The 19,553-nt window shown below is 48.2% G+C and overlaps 1 protein-coding gene across 1 annotated transcript in view; it reads right to left on the bottom strand.

Moving 5' to 3' along the window:
* The window catches only part of GPC1 (glypican 1), a 208,532-nt gene extending 193,163 nt beyond the window's left edge, over positions 1-15,369 (bottom strand). Inside the window, exon 1 of the mRNA XM_059479216.1 lies at positions 14,922-15,369. Within this exon, the coding sequence (XP_059335199.1) occupies positions 14,922-15,078 (157 nt within the window). The 5' untranslated portion in view covers positions 15,079-15,369. The remainder of the gene's footprint in view (positions 1-14,921) is intronic.
* Positions 15,370-19,553: the final 4,184 nt, after the last annotated feature.

The raw sequence follows: 19,553 nt of genomic DNA, 5'->3' as shown, positions 1-19,553 counted from the left end.
CACCCCAATTGTGCCTGATCACTTTTACATTGTCAGGAAGCCTTCTGGTATCTCCTGCCCAACCCTCTCTGTAGAACCTACAGCTCCAGAGATGTCCTAAGCACTACAAAACCAGTAAAACACCAGGGTGCAGCTCCTGCCTGCAGCTCCTCTGGACTGCACAAAGGATCCAGGGCAGGACCAAGGGATCACAACACACCTGGATCATTTCCAGATGATTCTGCTGCAGGCCTACATCACCACCACTCTGTACATGTTCAACACATAGGCACCTTCCTCACACTCTTCTCCAAGCACAGACTTTTACTGCTCTGCAAAGCACCAAATAATGTGGCTGGATCCATGATTTGGTCCAGTGCCTTCTGAACTAAGGAAAAATGCCTTCAAAGAAACTGCATTTAAAGGTGGTCTGAGCAATGCTGTCTCCTGCAGGAGGCACAGAGCCAGGGCAGGGCTTTTGGGTGCTCCCACCCTGAAGGAGCTGCTCCTCTCCTTGTGCCATCTGACCACCCTGGCCCTGCTGAACCCAAAAGTCATCCAAACAAAACCTGCCACCCTGGCCCCTCAATCACTGAGAGGCAGCAAACATGCTGAGTTAAGTGCAAGGTAAGCAGTATTTTTATTTGGTTAATTAGAATTGCTCATCAAATGAAAACAAAGGAGTGATTTACTGCAGAACTGGTACAGGTAGTTGTTGCATAAGTACATTCCTGCATATTTGGCTACATTAGGAATATTTTTTAATTAACAGTTTCTCCTTGGCTAAAGCAAGCCATAGAAAATAAAGAAAGAGAAGTTTCACACAAAGATACTGCTGAATCCCTCAACTGCCAGCTACTTTTTTTTTTTCTGCAGGGAGGATTTTAAATTAAAAGCAGATTGCCTTCATTAGTGTTACCAGAAGCCATGTAGCTGCCAAAGCTGACAGAAACACAACTGTGATTTGCAGATTTGGCAAGTGCCATTTTCTCTCTCTGCAAATGTGGGTAATGTCATTTGTATTAAAGGGCTTTTGTGGGGGACACTGCAAAAAACAACTCCTTCCCCAGGAGAGGAAAAATATCTCCAGAGCAGCAATTCAGTCATCTGGGGCTCTCAAGTTTTGGTTCCTTGTTAACTGTGCAAGAAAGTTCATTGCATTAAATGTGTGCAGGAAATGGTCAGACAGTGTGAGTGCTACAAACTGTCTTCTCCTGATGGCTGAGCAGAATACAGCAGCAAGCCCAAAATAAACATTTCAACAGTGATATCTGACATATAGCCATACTCAAGCTTTCCATGACATGCTGCCAAACCCTCAGAAGCCATTCAGCATGGATCTCACCAAAACCCCTATTTTCTTTACTTCATTTTAGCTGATGGTAGGAAAGTTACATTTCTACCAGGGCAGCTGTGTTTGCAGGCTGCATGCTCTGCTCCAGAGAGGCAGCCTGGTGATGAGGGGAAAGCCTTGGTGGTATTTTTACTCTGATTGCTGTGTGAGCAGAGGGGATGCATGAAGGGATCCACACATACTGGTGCATCACTCTCCCCCAAACCCTGCTGGGTTAAACCCACACACGTGTATTTCAGTTTGTGCTAGTGTGTGCTGGTTTTGGGGCTGAGCTGAGCTGCTGATGTGGCAGCAAAGCCACAGGGGTGACCCTGAGTCCCGTGTGCTCCCTGGGGTGGGACAGGGCCCTCAGCAGCAGCAGCGCCCTCCTCAGTGCTGCACGGCCCACCTGCTCTGTGGGCTCACAGAACATCAAAACTCCAGGATAAAGGAACAAGAGAAAGGGCAATGCCCTAAAAGAACCCAGTGGCATGGCACTAGAGACCACAGCACCCCAAGTGAATGAAGGATTTATTGGATTTATTCCCCCTGCTGCAGCCAAAGTGGGAAGGCCTGAGCCCAGTGCTGAACTCTGCAGGAAGCAGTCCAACACAGCATTACCACAGTCACAAATGTAAAGCCTGTCTGCAGTAATTAGGATTGTACTACATATGATTTATTAGACACTGTCTTATAATCAAGACTAAAATAGCTGCCTACATTGGAGTTACCAGTTTCTTAACTGTCTAAAAATAAAGTGACAAATGTAATGCAGTGCCAGACAGGGAACCTAGAGAAATAATGTTAACCTAGATGAAGCCTGCAAATGCAACCACAGTGTGCCTGCTGGTAACCTTCAATGCAGCCTGGAGTTAAACACTCAGTGACTCTGCAATTTTGGTTTGTGCCTTCAAAAGAACCAGAGAAGGCAGTTCTGTCTCTGTAGCCCAACTCTGTTTCACCACACAGTGAACAGAGTTCATTATCCATTGAACTAAACACTGAGTAATGAGTTAACAATAATTAAACTGAAAGAAACACAGATTAAAGGAATTTATTATTCCCTGATCTGCCGAGCAAATAGTTTAGATACCTGCAATCAATGAGTAATGATGAAACAGAATAAAACCCTAACAAACCAAAGAGCCAACAACAGGCTCGTAAAAATCTGCTCAGCAAGGCCCATGTATCTTCATTAGGCTGAACAGCACAGCATTTTCATCAACAAAACCCTCCTGTCTCTATGCATCACAAGATCAGGGGCAGAATGTGGCCTAAAATGATGCTGTTACTGTTTATTATTCATGTATCACAGGACTGATGGAGATTTATGGTCCCATTGTGCTCAGTACTGTATAGCGAAATGCAGAGAAATAGTGAGAATCTGTACTCCAAACTTGATAATTCAAAGATAAATTACAAAAACAAGGTATCGTAATTTAAAGACACTAATGAACAGATGGGGATTGGAGATACAGACAGATTAAGTAACTTGCCCAAGGTCATGCCAGACACATGTGCCAGAGCAGAAATTTAACTGATCTCTGGAGTACCAGCACAGATTTTTACTCATGTAGGAGAATGCTGTTGCTCCTCTTTGATTTCACTAGATGTCATATTCCATAAGCTAATAAATAAGTTGAAAATTTGCTAATGCTACATGGCAGTACTGGAAGGATTTTCTTTCATCCCTCCCTCCTCAGAAGACCATCATTAACAAAAGGCCTCTGCCTACACCTGATCTGGCACAATTACAGCATTTGCACAGAATCACAGAATCATTGAAGCCTACAGGTCTTCTGCAGCCCTTTAGTCCAGCTCCTCCTTCAAAGCAGGACAAACTAGAGCAGATGCTCCAGGGCCTGGTCCACATGAACTCTGAGTATCCTTAAGGATGGAGGTGGAAATCCCAACACTTCTCTGTGCCTGTGTTCAACCACTCAGGGTGAAAAAGTCCTTCCACGTACAAAAGAAGAATTTCCCCAGTTCCAGCTGTGTCCAGCACTCCTATCCTGCTGCCAGGCACCCAGTCCAGCTCTGTCTGCTCTGTTGCCATGCCTCTCCTGGACACATACCCTGAAATGACCATTGTGCTCCAGATGCATTCCCAAAGCCACCAAATACAGGCTGCAAGGCCCTTTGTCACAGACATCTTTTTATGAAAAATCCTTTTCTTAGGATTTTTCCTCCTGAGAAGCTGGGAGGCCTCAGAAACAAAATGTAAACAATGGTTATCTGCTGCTGTGGAATGCAACAGGTGCATCTGGGGTTGGTCTCATGTGGTTGTTGCTAATTAATGGCCAATCACAGTCAGCTGGCTTGGACATAGTCTGAGACAGCTGCCTTTGTTATCATTCTTTTCTATTCTTAGCTTAGCTAGCCTTCTGATGAAACCTTTTCTTCTATTCTTTTAGTATAGTTTTAATATAATATATATCATAAAATAATACATCAAGCATTCTGAAACATGGAGTCAGATCCTCATCTCTTCCCTCATCCTGGGACCCCTGTGAACATCATCACAGCACTTCACACCATTTTTAAATAAAGGATACAAATACCTAATTTTCTTTTATCAGTTATTGTATTTTTATGCATTCCACACTACACAAACCCTGCAGCCTCCAGTTTACAAAACAACATTATTTTTGCACACTACTTGTGGACGTTTGCTGTTCCAGGGGTCTCAGCATGTGCAGGCACACCAGGCTCCCAGAGCAACCACTGCTCCCCAAAAGAACCCTGCAAAGGGACATTGCACAAGTCTTTTTTGTAGTTGGCAAAAAGGATAGCCAGGTCAGCCAGAGTGATGTAAAGTGCTCAAAATATATCAGTGACAGCAGGATAACACAAGACAGCATGCTGCTGGACACACATACATCAGCAGACATATTTAGGAGTTTCAGTCCTAAAACCTGGCACACAGTGTTTTGCTAACAGTGAGAAATATTTAATTTACGACTGTGACAGGAGATGTCTTCAGTGCAACACAAACAGTAGCAGCAGTGTTACTAATTAAACCAGAACTCAAGCTCCCAGACAGCTGATCCAGGATAGTGGGAGAAGTGATACTGCATTAAAACACAGTGCCTTTTCTCCCCTGCTTTACAAGTAAAATGTGCCCCCTCTCAAAAGGTGTTTGCTCTCTGTTTATTTTAAGAATAAAGTCATAGCTTAATCTTTGCTTATTTATATTTCCTGGCACCTGTGAAGATTCACTAGGTTAAAATTTCACCATTCACCATTAAAATTTCATTTTAACTAGTTTTGCAGAAGTGCTATCAATGTTTGGATGAGCTTTTCCCTGAATGCACTGCCCTAAGGAGCAGCACAGTCAGCACACTGGGCCATCCTGACACAAAAGGCACAGAGACATTTGGGGCTCCAGTGACCCCACAGCTGAGCACTGCAGGACATGTGGATATGGCAAAGCAAGTTGTGCCCTGTGCTGCTGTCCAGGTGGCACAAAGCAGCTGGGTGGCAGAGGCAAGCTCTGGATGCCAATGGCACTTTGATACCAACTGTGAAAGCAGAGCAGTGGATCCCAGCTTTGGGATTCCTCCATTTATGGACACATTTAGAGCCACACCAGGCAGAGGTACCAGCTACATCAAACCCAGGGATCACACTGTGCCCCAAAGAGGGCTTTGCCTGCCTGAGAGGTGTCTGTGGGCACTGGGCACACTCCAGGTATGTCTGTGGGCACTGGGCACACTCCAGGTAGCATCACCCCTCACAAGCTCAGCATGCAGCCACACACACCTGTAAATGTTTGTGTTTGGGGCACAGAACAGACCTGCCACCAGTGACAGGATTGCTTAGGCTGGAAAGGACCTCTAAGATCACTGAGCCCAGCACTGCCAAGCCCAGCACTGGCAAAAGGCAAACTGGAACACTCTTCTGACCTCCCCAGGCTCTTCCCAAGGTCTCCTCCACACCAATCCCCAAGCCAGAAGCAGCTGGGGCACTGCCATCAGCCAGGATGGGGCACAGGCTGGGGGAGCCTGCAGCTGAGCCCAAGGGACTTGCGGTTCCCACCATTGTGCAGCCCTTCCCCAAATGCACAGCAGATGAGTCCCTTAGCTGTGCTCTGGCCTTGAGAGCCTCTCTAATAAAAATACCAACCTCCTCCTCCTCCTTCCTCATCATGGAAGCCTCTCTGAGACCTCCCGCAAATGCAAGGGGAGACAGAGAGGGGCTTTTAGCAGGGGCTGTTTGGTGTTCTGTCACAAAGCCAAACAGATGTTTGTAAAAATCTAAACTGGTTCTACAACTGTTTTAAACTCACACAGCTGTGCACAGTGAGCAGCTCCATCAGGGGAGAAGACCACTGCTCTCACACCGAGGGACGGGGGTTTAATAAACCAAACTTCCCGTGTCTTACTCAAGCTGCCTCATTCCAATTTAGCGTTTATGGCAGAGGAAACTGCTGGAACAAGAAAAGTGAAGTGGCTCTCCCAGCTCCATAGTGAAAACTTGCATCCAGATGGGGACTAGGAGTCAGTGCAGCACCCAATTGCACCCAGAGCTTATCTGGGGAGGAACAGCCAGGCTGGGACAGCAGCCCTCACCCAGGAGCCTGCTGTGCTGGGCACTCACCTCAGCATCAATGACACCATGGAATCACTGCAAACCTCAATGCATCAACAAGAACCCAGAGCAGAAGAGACTGGAGCAGCCTCTTTGTAGCAGTACTTAAAATTGATGCTAATTTCTGACAGCGCTTTTATTGTGATTTATTTATGAATGAAAATTACTGTTGCCCTGATTTTTTAACATTTTCTAAGCCTTCAGATGTTTACATTCTTGTGACAAACTTTCTCACACACTTTACGTAAATAACTCATTGTTTTGCATTCTTTTCTGGAAGAGGAGAAATTTGATGGACTGTTGGTTTGTCCAGTGTCATTGGAGAGGTGGCACTGTCACCCTTCAATCCACTGTCACTTTGGGAAATCCATAAATGTTGGAGTCAGAAATGAAAAATGCCTTTATTACCTCGAGAGAGCTCCGTTTCCATGCTGTGCTATTTCGTCTCCTATAGTGACAAACTACAGCTATGGATTTCTAAAACACTCGTATTTTAGAAATATGCCTGTCCAACTGAATTATACAGGATAGTTTTACAATCCTATAAGATACTAATTTTTTGCAAGCCAAAACTATTTGTCATAGAATATTTGCATTTTAGTAATATAAAAGATTGACTGTCTACACAAGTACTACCATGCTGCTCCCCAAAACCACAGCAAAACTTCTGTTGTTGTTTTCTTCTCTTTTTTTATACTTCAGAAGAATGCATGGCAATTGAAAAACTGGTTTTACTCATGTTGCTAGCACAGGAGCCTGTAACAGCTGGGTAATTCTGTATTTCTGATTCACGCTGCACTATACAGAAAGGCATATAAAATCAAATTCGTTTTATAATTTCTGTACAGGCAACACAGTTGTGATGAGTGTATTTTTTAAAACTCAGAAGCAAGAGCATTGGGAAAAACTGTCACAGCACTCTGCTTATTTGAACTTTAAGAAAGGTTTTCCATATCTGAAGAATTCCAAGTAAAACAGGAACACATTACCAGGCAGAAGGGACTGACCAAGCTCACAGCCCTGTCACGTTCAGACAAGAATTTTAAGTGCCTGCAGTCTAAAGCTTCATTATATTTTGCAGAACAATCTGGCAGCGGAGGTAACCTGATTCCCTGGGAATCAAATGTTACTTAAAGACAGGTTTCACCTGTCAGGGATAAAACATATTCTGAGCCACAGAGTGTCAGGGTACACAGACATCAGAGGAGAGGGGGTCTGTCCTTCACAGCTAACAGAATGGAAGGAATTTTCTGCTTTCACTGAGTTTTGAATTTTATCTATTTTTTGTAACTTTGAGGGGAAATTTTCTAACACAATGGCAGTTACAGCATTGTTGTGCAAACAACTACAAAACACGGTGGAATAACAAACAAACAAACTACAGAACACTTCAGGCAACTGCTATGATGGTTCCTGCAAGTTTCAGCATCTGCCCTCCCTGGGTCTCTCCCCTTGGGGCTGTTACCCTCACAGCCATCGGTAGGACACAGACAGCAAAACAAAAGGGTCACTTTTCCCCAGGTAGATTTAAAGATGAAGGGATTGCTATGGATTGCTCCAAGCCACCATTCATGCAGGTGGTGTCTGTCCCACCAGCTGCCCACCCAACCTCTCCTTCCTTCTCACAGCTGTGCCTGGGAGTCAATATTGGAGGAAAACTGAAAAAGAAGGCCCAACTCTTGCTTAACTGACAGAGGTAGAAAGGAGTGATTTAGGATTTTGAGAAAGACTCGATCCATGCAGCAGTTCAGAAGGGGCAGCTGAAAGCTGAGGAGAACACTTGATGGTGACTTTCCTGCCACCCAACCAGAATTAGCACGTCCAGTCCCTTTCTGAATTAACACTCTGAGCAGCAGCTCCTGCAGTGTTGCAGACAACTTTTATGAACAATCCTTTTCTTAGGATTTTTCCTCCTGAGAAGCTGAGAGGCCTCAGAAACAAAATGTAAACAATGGTTATCTGCTGCTGTGGAATGCAACAGGTGCATCTGTGATTGGTCTCATGTGGTTGTTGCTAATTAATGGCCAATCACAGTCAGCTGGCTTGGACAGAGTCTGAGACAGCTGCCTTTGTTATTCATTCTTTCTAAGCTTAGTTAGCTTTCTGATGAAACCTTTTCTTCTATTCTTTTAGTATAGATTTAATGTAATATATACCATAAAATAATAAATCAAGCCTTCTGAAACATGGAGTCAGATTCTCATCTCTTCCCTCATCCAAGAACCCCTGTGAAAACCGTCACACCTGCAGAGGAAAAGCCAAGGAGGTGACTCTGGGTTTGCTCTGTGCCCTCTGCAGGACAGGGCATGGCAGGGACAGGAGAGGCCCCTGTGCTGTGCCAGGGCAGGCAGAGCCCAGCCCTGCTGCTGTGGGGCTGGATGTGCTTCCACCAGGACAGGACAGGACAGGACAGCTCGCTGAAGGCAGCTCGGTGCAGGGCTTTTGTTAGGGCTCCCCTGAGCAGGAGCACCAGGAGCACTCAGCACCTTGGGGGAAGCAGCACAGTCTGGAGGCAGCACCTGCCCTGCCACAGGAGCTGGGCAGAGCCAGCAGAGCCAGCTGTGTGCCAGAGCAGCCTGCTGTTTTGACAGTATCCCCTCCCTGGGGCCACCTGCCTGCTGCATGTACACAGCAGCATCCCATGGGGCAAAGAGAGAAACCCAATATACAGAAACATGCAGCGTTCAGCAGGGAACTGGGCAGCAAACAGAAATTAAAGCTGTTCTCCCCAAGGAAGCCTGTGGATTTCCACAGAATTGAGATGTCTGTTTCCCTGGTCTTCCCCTGAAATTCTCAGCTGAATGCTGGAAGCAAACACAGAATCTCTCCTTGTGCCAGTGACAGCTGTCAGTCACTGCCCCAACCACCCTGCTGCTCACATCCCCAGCCCCCAGGACAAGGGGAGGAACACAGGAGCTGCTGCCAGAGAGCAGAACTGCAGCACTGTGCTGAGGCCACTGCAGACAGCAGGGCCAGGACATTGCTCAGACCAACAGCTCTCTGAGGCTGGAGCCATCCTTTCATCCTGCCTTCCCCTGCCACACTGTGCCTAATGCAATCTGATGCTACAATAAAAATAGATGATCCTCAACCCCCCTTCCCCAGCCCAGGGGGAACTGGTGGGTTGGGCACAGAGCCTGTGCTCAGCTGCTGCTCATGGGCAGGTGCTCCAGGGACTCTGTTTCTCTGTTTCCACTTACCGTTGTTGTGACTTACAAGGGAAAACCTCTGGCTTTAAATACACATTTTTGATAAGGAAGTTACCAGCTCACACCCTGCCTTTGGCTAAGTCAAAGCACACTTAATCATTGAAATCACACAGAGGAACACATCTATCTGGTCCCCTCCATGTGAGACAATGCTACAGAAAGCACTAGAACATCAAACCAACTGTTTTATAATCTCTGCCAAAAGCCACACAACTCCTATCAGGCCCATGCAGAGAACCCAGACACTGACTGACACGTGTTCTTAAATAAAACAGGGCACTTTTAGGGCAGGAACAGGAAAAGGAGAGATGAGGTGAGCTCTGAGCTTCACACAGTGGTGCTGGTGGGTGTCTCCAGCAATACATCCATGCAAATTCTCTGGAAAAAGAAATAGCAGGCTTTTGCTTCACCAACAAAAGAAGCTGTTGAAATAGAGGGGTTTTTTTCAGACACAGCTGATAAGGATAATTACGTGGTGGAGAGCTTAGTCATCCATCTCACAAGCGACAGAAGAGCAGATTCTCTTAAAAATAACGCCAGCAGTGCTCAGCAGTGTGCGGGTGCCGGCAGGAGCATCCTGGGCCGGGAATGCCGCTAGAGGGCAGCGCTCCGTGCGGGGATCCCGATGTGCAGAGCAGGGATCCCAATGTACAGCACTGCGATCCCAATGCACAGCGATCCCAATGTGCAGGCTTTGTGCAGGGAGCCCGGTGTACAGCACAGCGATCCCAATGCGCAGCACAGGGATCCCAATGTACAGCGCTCTGTGCGGGGATCCCAATGCATGGCGATCCCAATGTACAGGCTCTGTGCAGGGATCCCAGTGTACAGCAATCCCAATGTACAGCACTCTGTGCGGGGATCTCAATGTTCAGCAATCCCAATGCATAGGCTGTGTACAGGGATCACAATGTACAGTGATCCTAATGTACAGCATGGGGATCCCAATGTACAGCGATCCCAATGTGCAGCACAGGGATCCCAATGTACAGCGATCCCAATGTGCAGCGCTCTGTGCAGGGATCCATCCCAATGTACAGCGATCCCAATGTACAGACTCTGTGCAGGGATGGATCCCAATGTACAGCAATCCCAATGTACAGACTCTGTGCAGGGATGGATCCCAATGTACAGCGATCCCAGTGTACATGCTCTGTGCAGGGATCCCAATGCACAGATCCCCTGCCCGAGCAGCACCAGTACAGGGCGCACACATCGCCCGGCTCGCTCTGGGCACTGCTCACTGCCTCCCCTGACAGTCCCACCAAAACACCTCCCACATGGAGGACAAGGCACAGTTCCCTGTCTTTTGCCTCATCAGAAATAGCACTCTAAAGCCAGCAGGCTACAAAGGCCGTTCTGATCTGACCCGAAGGAATTCAGCTCATTCACGGGATGCTGTTGTATCTGGGAGCCCTCTGTGGAGCTGATCCTGAGAAATCACAACCCAAATGGAATGACCACCTCAAAAAGCACTAGAGTGCCCCTTTTAGTCATGAGTACAGCTCTTTCCTTGGGAAAGGAGAAGCCCCAGATTTTATGTTCCAAACCATAGATGTAGGCTTGTCCCCTATTGGAAGGGCCAGCAGCTGAAATATCCTCCAAGAGATGAGGTTCCATTACCCCCTTCCAAGAGCCTGATCAAGTCCCAGCTGATTGCCAGACCTGTTCTCTACTTAGATAACACTTCTCTAAAGGGCTCAAACACATACACTTGACAATATTTTCATCAGAAAACCTAATTACACAGCCTAAAAGGACTAAAAGGTTAAAACAATTGTTCTGACTCCTTTCAGCTGGGGAGCCAGGGAAGGATCTGCGTGGGATGTGTGACTGGATGGACAGCCTGGCAAAGTCCAGCTGGATTTTTCTGTACCCTCCTCTTCTTGGCTGCCCTGCACCCAGTGCCCATGTCAACAAGATCAACCTAACAGCAAGCCAGGTCTAGTGGCTAGACAATTAGTCTGAGGAATAAACAAACCAAAGCAGAAGTCCAAACCAAACAGAGAACAAAGGCCAAGCACATTCACATGAAATCAGAACCCTCAGCTCTTCTCAAGTTCATGAGGGAACTACCTCTGCTCCAGACACTGGGGAGCAGTCACCCATCCAACATCAGTAACCCCGACACACTCCCATCAGTCAGAGAAAGCTGGATATCCCTCCACAAGGCAATATTTTGTGGTGGTGTAGGCTCACTCTTTTCCATCAGAAGGCACACTGTGAGCCTGAGGTAACCAGCCCCTAACACAGGCACTGAGAAGCACCCCTGGAGCAGGGACCCACAGTGGGGTGATGGTGGAACATGAGACAGTTCAGCAGAAACACAGAGACAGCAGGAACAGCTGCTGCCTCCAGAAAATGAAGAGGAAACAGAAAAACTGGAAGTTCTCAAACTGGTTTCCCTTATTTTGCAGCAATCAGAGAAAGGGTGTGTGGGTCATCAAAAAGGAGAGTGGGAACACTCCCCAGCACGCAGGAAAGCTGTGATTGACTTAGTAGTACATCTCATGGGAGCAAGTGGTGTAACTTTCCCAAACTCAAGTTTGGGGACTTTTCCCCCAGCATTAGAAACTTTCTGGTAGGCAGATCTTTACCCAAGACTCTGGGTGCATGCTGTCTGTCAGGACTGCTAACACGAGCAGACACTGCTTTCATGTTTGGGAATTTTGCCATTGACTTCAAAGTACTGAGATATAACACCTTGTGTATTCCCTAAACACACTTAATAACAGCACCTGACACATTTAAAGTGCTTAGACATGTTAAAGGCATTGTACAACATTAGCAAAAAACCAGGAAACCCTGTCTAGGTGGTTCATGAGAAGTCTGGTAAGCCAAGAGTCTATCCCTGCATCAGATGCTTATCTATTAGCCAGCTAATAACTGTGTGACTCTTCTGATCCGTGCAGCCACAAGCAGGGACTACCTTCTGGTGAGCTGTGGAGACACTAGGTTATTCATAATCCCCTTAAATCATAACTAAGAATACAGATTAGAAGGTGTAAAGCGTGCAGTAAGTGTTCTAAACCCAACACAAACACAGCCAATGTCAGTGTGAGTCAGAGCCTGCCTGTGGGAGCTCGCTGAACTCCTTCTGCAGGGCAGCTCTGGGTGCACTGTGGGCTTTGGCTCCTGGGCTGGCCTGCTGTGACACCAACACACACCAAGCAGTGCCTGGAGCCAGGGACAGGCAGACAGAAGCAGGGTCAGCACTGCTTTGGGGACAAGGACACAGGGCTAAAAAACTAACGTTCCCCTTTGCCTCAGGGCAAGCAATGGAGGGAAGGAACAGCGAGGAGAGGGACAAAGGAGAGGGCTTTTGTCTCCAGACAGCTCAGAAATAAAATAAAAACATGGTTCATGGGGAAGCTCTTAAAACATGGAGAAGGCCATTATCAGGAAAGTTCAGCACAGGTCCAACTGGAGACAACACTAAACTCACTTCATCAACATCTCTTCACTTTGCCAAAAGTTCCCCAATCACAGAATCACCAAAGTTGGAAGAACCTTTCAATATAATTTCATCCAGTCACTACCAAAACAACCTCTTATCCACAGCTCTGAGTGACTCCACCAGCTCATCCTAATGCATGGCTACTCCTTCTGTGAACATTTCATTTCAATATCTGATCTGAACTTGCCCTGGCACAACCTAAGACCCTTCCCTCTCCTTTCACTTGAGACATGGCACAAGACCCCTGCCCCTCCTCAGGTGTGTGCCCAGGGATGCATTCACAGGTGTCAGTGGGGTCACCTGGCAAGGCTCCATGCAGGTGACAACCCCCACGGTCAGCAAGCTGAACTGCTGCCACTGAAACCAGCCTGAAGCAACGAGCACATGTGGAATTATCAACTGCATGATCCTGTACTTGTACGTGTGGGGATACTGCAAGGGGGCTCTTGAGACTCCTCTTCTTGCAGACAGCAAAACTGGCACCAGCCTTTGCACTAACCTGCACAGCTGCTAAGAAGCACAGAGGATACACAACACTGCGCTTTGTCAGGGGTTTCTAAGGTTGTATCTACACTCACTGATGCTTTAACTGCACTGGGCAAGTAATACAGCAACACAGAAGTGCGTTCCTGAGCGTGCATGGGTCAGGAGGTAATTACCAATGAAAATCATCAAGTCTGGCAGCTGTTTTATACACCAGGCTAATGGCAGCAGCAGCAGGTTTACGTGTGGGACCTTCTTTGAATTACTTTCCATGCAGTACTCCTCGAGTTTTCATGGCATTTATCTACAGAGTTTCCCTGTCTACAGAAACAGCCAGAGGCGCCCGGTTTGATAGAAGTTAAAACCACTGTGCCTTGAGACCACCAGTGTGCATCCTTGTACCAACACACAGCAGGAACCAGAGCTCCTGGATCCTGGAAATCCGTGTCCTGACACTCCTGGAACTCAGCAATTCGCAGGTACAAGGTGTTTAGCTGGCTGCTGACCTGCGATCGCGCTCCTGGTAGCGCAGCTGCTGCCGTGAGCTCGCTGCCTGCCCGTAGTACTATCCCGTGTGCAGGCTGCAGCCACCTCCAGCACTGTTTGTAAACACTCAGCCTTCCAAGAACTTCCCACTTGAAACACCACAGCTAATGTATTCACATCTGCAATAATTAGATGCAAACTCATAAAAAGACGCTTTCTTGCTCAGCTCAAGCGCTATTCCATTAATAGTGATGTTCAAACGATTCTGAAACTCCCCACTGTTTAACTTTGAGGGCTGCTCGTTTTACTTTGGAAATTTACTCTCAGTTGTAAGCTGACAAAGAAGGTATTAATTTATTCACATTTATGAGGCATATATATAGTTCAGCCTTCTCCATTCATTGGTCAGACAACAAATTGGTTTCTCTGAAAAATTACCTGATGAAATATTCAACATAAGGCATTGTGTAGCTTAGATGTGCAGTACAAACTGCAGTTATACTGGGGTGTCCCTGTGGGTTGGCTCTGGCACGTACGCCTGCATGTTTTATGCTTTGTCTGAAGGAGGAAGATCCCCACAAGTGAGAAGAAGGCTCTTGAATATGGGTCACAAGTTGGTGTATCAAAACTTTGATGAGAATTTAAAAAACTCTACAATGCATCAGCATATTTTCCCCAAGCCTTCAGAGAAAAAAAAAAAAATCAAATCCAAACCCAACACAAACCAGACCTTGAATATTCTTTGCTATTTCAGTTGTTTCTACAAAGAGGAGGAAATCAACCAAGATTCATCCAAAGCCGGAATGAAGGCAAGAGGACACGCTCTAATGTAGGTTGCACGGGTTTCCTCTGCACTCCACGTTTGACACAGTCATTTTACTCCTGCTTCATTTTTAGTAAGTGGCAAATACCATTTACGCGTTTGCTTCCCACCCAGAAGATTTAAATAAATCAATTCCTCTCTCACAACCTCATGGCGTTTTCCAGCTCAGACACCAAAACCCATTACACTCCGATTATCCTGATTTCCCAATCAAAACCCTGAAACCCGTTTCACTTGCACTCAGAACAGAAGCAACGAGACAATGAGAAAAAAGAAAGAGCCACCGCCGAACACTTGGTGCGACCACCCCCCGCTCTCACAGTTCCGTTCGCATCCCCACCGCCGGCAGAGACCGTCCGACCGCGGGCAGGCTCCCAGCGGTGCCGAGAGGGGCCAGGGGAGCCCGCCCGGCTCTGGGGAACCCTCTCCGCTTCGCTCCGAGTTCTGCCGCCCACGGCCCGAGCCAAACTCCAGCGTGGGGCGGCGAGCGGAGCGCTCCCGCCCGCGGCTCCCGAGCCGTGCCCGGCATCCCCCGGCTGGCAGCGGCGCCGCGGCACTCACCGGAGATCTCGGCCTGGGGCACGCCGCTGAGGCTGAAGCCCTTGGCTCCATACAGCTGCCGGACCTCGGCGCAGCTCCTCGCCTTGCTGCCGCTGTCACCGCGAGCCGGGGCGGAGGCGACACACAGCAGCCAAAATCCCCACGGGAAGACACGCATCCTTCTCCGCTGGCCCCGCCACCTGCCGAGCGAAGGGCAAAGCCAAGGTCCCGCGGCGCGGGGTGCGGTCCCTCCGCGGGCAGCCCCGGCGGGACGGGCGGGCGAGGGCGGCGGGCGGGCGAGCCCCGGCTGCCCGCGGCGCGAGGGGAGAAGGCGCCGCCGAGTTCAGCCCCGGACGCCGCCGCGGCTGGGCCGAAGGGGGAGCAGAGATCCAAGTTCGGCCGCGCCGCTTCAAAGCCCCGGAGCGAGAGCGCGCTGAGGGCTTTTGTTCTTAGCGCGGCTGCATCCCCGGGCAGTCCCGCCGCGATGCTGCCGGCTGCGGCGCCGCCGGGCCGGGCGGAGCGCGGCGGGGCGGGGCGCGGGGCGGGCTGCGGGGCTGCTCCGGCGGCGGGGCCGGGCCGGGCTGGGCTGGGCTGGGCTGGGCTGTGCCGTGCCGGCACCGCTCCACCTGCGCGCCGAGCGGCGGCGGGGCGGCTCCGGGCGGGCAGGGCTTCCCCCGCCGGACGTGGCATCACGCGGCCCGCGCCAATCCCGCGGCAGCCCCCGCCCCGCCCCGCAACCCCGCCGCGGGCGCTGCGCAGCGCCCGGAGCCGCCGGAGCCTCGGCCGGAGCGGCCCCGAGCAGCCCCGAGCATCACCAAGCATCGCCGAGCATCACCGAACATCCCCGGCCAGCGGGGCGCGCTCAGCCGCGGGGCCGCTCCCCGTCCTTCGGCAAGGACAGCGCTCACGGAACCCTCCGTTCGTTCTTTGTCTGCGGCGGAGCCCCGGGGCTGAGCTTGAGGAGCCGGAGTTCCCCCGGCGGCTGGGAAACGGCCGCGCAGGACACTGAAACCATTGCACACTTGGACCGCCGAGGAGAAGCTGAGAGCCGGAGAGTCCCAGCAAGGTCCTGGGCAGACTGAAAGTGCCCCTTTAAAAGCACATGTGGGAAGAGAGGAAATTCTCTACGGCAGATTCTCAGCTTTGGAGTTTACTTCATACAGCAGCCTGTCAGCTCCTGAACCTGGTGCTCTGCAGCTCTGCCAGCCGCGTTCAGAGCTGCTTCCCACGGAACTGAGGCGTGTGTGGTCACCTGTGTGGCAGGCAATGCCCGTGTGCTTCCCCAAATGAGCCCGCAGGGTTTTGGCCAGCGTCTGACTTGTTTCCCGACAGACAGAAGACCCAGCGATCGCTCCCGAGCCTTTGGAGAACAGTTGTTCTCTGAAAAAAGGGGAGGGAATCTGCCCATGCCTCGGCTGGAGCACTTGTGTGGGCTTAAACCTTACAAGAGAGCAGGAACCCCACACATAAACACCATCACAGTGCGCCCCCCCCAAAACGCAGCAAATTTTATCAGAGATTGTAGCTTTTGGACTAGTCAGTCACCCAGATGTGCCAAACTACACGGGAAAGTGGTGTTGTTCACCCCTTTGCTTCAGAACATCTTGTTCTCCTGAGGGATGGGAGAAGTGACTGTAAAGTAGGAGCCACGGGGAGTGGAAGGGTGGCAGTAGGGAAAAGTTGCTTTTCTATGAAATTACCCTATGATTTCCTCTTAAATCTTCCAAATTAGATTTATCTATGACATACGACAAAGCAGATGGAGAGGACAGGGAGAATCCCTGCAAAGGCAGGGAGAATTTTGTAATGAAGGTCATGACTGAGGTGACAGACCATTACCACCAAAAGTTAACAGCTTTGAGTCAGATACACCCATACAGTCCAAATCTGAATTCTCTCACAGATGACACTGTGCCTTTTGGCCTCTGGCATCATCTCTCAGTGATGCACAGTTCAGAAACCCGAGGCTCACAGAGTCCCAAAATACACCTCACCTTGGAGCTTGCTTTGGGAGCTTTCTGGAATGTGGAAATACTGTTATTCCTGGAGATATGTGAGGAAAAATCTGCCCTGGATGAAGCCTGACTTACCCTATTTTTAAATGAAAACTCTTTTGTAAATGCAAAAGTACTGCACACATAAGAGATTCCAAGTAGGTTATGTGGCACGAGGTTATTGCAGCCTGTACTCCTGGGGATTTATTTTAATTTTATAGCCATAGCCCTTTCCTCTCCCCAGGCTTTGAACATCTCACTTGAAGACCCATGTCAGAGGTCTCATCTAACTAATCTGAGTACAACAAGGGCAGAAAACAAGCAGCAGAGGCATCTGTATCTACATTGTTCCTCCTCTTGAAAAACCAGAGTGAAAATCAAACACTTGCAGACACACGGGTAACAAACAACAGTCTCACTTGAGTCTGTTGAGGGGAATGAACTCCAGGAATGCAAACTCCAAAGAGACAAAGTACTTGATAGAGAAGAAAGGCAGAGTCATAAACCTTTTATCTGGTTTGGCTGCACAGAATGACTTGGGGTGGGTGACACAGGAGACCAAAATAGTTCCCAATTTCCTCTTTTCCTTCTCAAAGCCAGGGATTGGATACTTATTGCCATTGTATACGGAGTGCTTGCTTTCAGCTCTGCCTGTAGTGAGCTGTGAGCTGTGGCTGCACCCCAAGGTTGCAGCACAAAGCTATGAGCACTCACACAGCTGCTCATTGGGGACTGCAGCCCTTGGGTTCTGCCCTTGGAGGCATCACCTGAGCTATAGATCATTTCACAGGCCAGACTACTTCCCTTCTTCCCATACCCCTCAGTTCCCCTGATGGGTGACAGTGCGTGTGGCAGGGCCAGGGTCACACTGCTGCTGGGAGAGCACAGGATTCCACCCTAGCTGCTGTTCCAGGCTCCAGCCCCAGCACAGCCACACTGCCAGCTCCCAGGCTCTTCTCACAGCTACAGCTGAGCTACAAGCTCTGCTGCAAACCTCAGCCATCAAGAGACCACCAGCAGGTCGTTTAACTCTAAACAGAAAGAGTGTTTCTTACCTAGCCATCTGCCTTTGGGATGCTCACATACTATCATAATGAGGAGCTTAATAAGTAGACAAATTTAAAATGAACCCAAGCTGATATGAGTTCTTCAAGAGAAAAGATAGCTGCAAGTCTGTGCAGGATCCAGTCCTGAGCAAACAAATCTTAGATGGTGAGGTGTGCTATTTTCAGGGTCCCCTAGACAGAGGAGGAATTGAGACTCTGACTCCATGTTCTTAGAAGGCTAATTTATTATTATATTACGTTACGTTACGTTACATTACGTTACGTTACGTTACATTATATTATATTATATTATATTATATTATATTATATTATATTATATTATATTATATTATATTATATTATATTATATTATATTATATTATATTATATTCCATTATAGAAAGCTATACTAAAACTATACTAAAGAATACAGAAAAGATACTTTCAGAAGGCTTAACAAGATACTAATAAAAAAACTCTCCAGAGTCCTCACACAGCCTGACTGTGGTTGGTCATTAAGTAAAAACAATGCACATGAAACCAATCAAACATGCACATGTTGGATAAACAATCTCCAAACCACATTCCAAAGCAGCAAAACACAGGAGAAGTAAATGACAACATTGTTTTCATTTTTCTCTGAGGCTTCTCAGGAGAAGAAATCCTGGCAAAGGGATTTTTCCAGAAAATATGACACTGAGTCATGTCTCATTTTGCTGTTAAGTTTGTATACACATGCAGGTTTTGACCTAGGCACATTTTAAGTAAATTGAAATAAACGTCTTCAAAGTGTCATGATGAAAATGTATTTTTGGCATCCATTGTAAATTGGATTGTCTATATCTGAGGACCAGATCCAGTTTCTGAACATCCTCAGCTAAAAGAATGGAACTTGGCAAAAAGTAAACAAAAGATTGTCCAAAAACAGTCAGAAAGAGCTAGAACTGGGAAAGATACGAAAAGGCAGAGTAAAACACAAAGATGAGTAGACAAAAAGCAGAGGAGGCAAAAAGCACACAGCCAGGCAGCAAGATAGCCAGGAGAAGACAGAAAATCCATCCTGCTCTGGAGATCACCTCTTGACAGTCCTGACCAAAAGCACTGCCCACTGAAAAGCTGACCCAAGCATTATGAAGCAAGAAGGATGAAGAAGAGCCAAATCATCTGGCACAAGTGGGGAAAGCTACCCTTAACAAACAAGAAGTGAACAGAGAAGCTTTCTACAACCTCTGTTTTCACAGGGATGTCTTTGTTTCTCTAGCACTTTCCAAAACTTTTGCAATGCAGTGGACCTGCCTCTCTTCTTCACCTTGATGCAAGTCAAGAACTGTACAGGCAGCAATGCAATTACGCCCACCAGACTTCCAGCTGGCTCCAAAATGGACCTATGCTGAGTTACAGCAACCTGGAGTCTGACAGCAAAACCTAAACAGGAAAAAGCACAGATTTTTTCAAAATTGCCCTGTATCTTTGATGCCCCACAAAAGAACAGGGCGTTCTCCCTTGAATTCAGTGGCGTTTCTACTTTTTCCCCTATGTGTCAAGTGCAAAATTCACAGAGTGGGGAGAGAGGAAGGAAAAGAGATGGGCAAAGCCTGACTGGGGTACAGCTC

The sequence above is a fragment of the Ammospiza nelsoni genome, chromosome 10, assembly GCF_027579445.1.
Source record: "Ammospiza nelsoni isolate bAmmNel1 chromosome 10, bAmmNel1.pri, whole genome shotgun sequence".
Taxonomy (NCBI): Eukaryota; Metazoa; Chordata; class Aves; order Passeriformes; family Passerellidae; genus Ammospiza; species Ammospiza nelsoni.
This window is presented reverse-complemented; position numbering and strand designations above follow the sequence as displayed.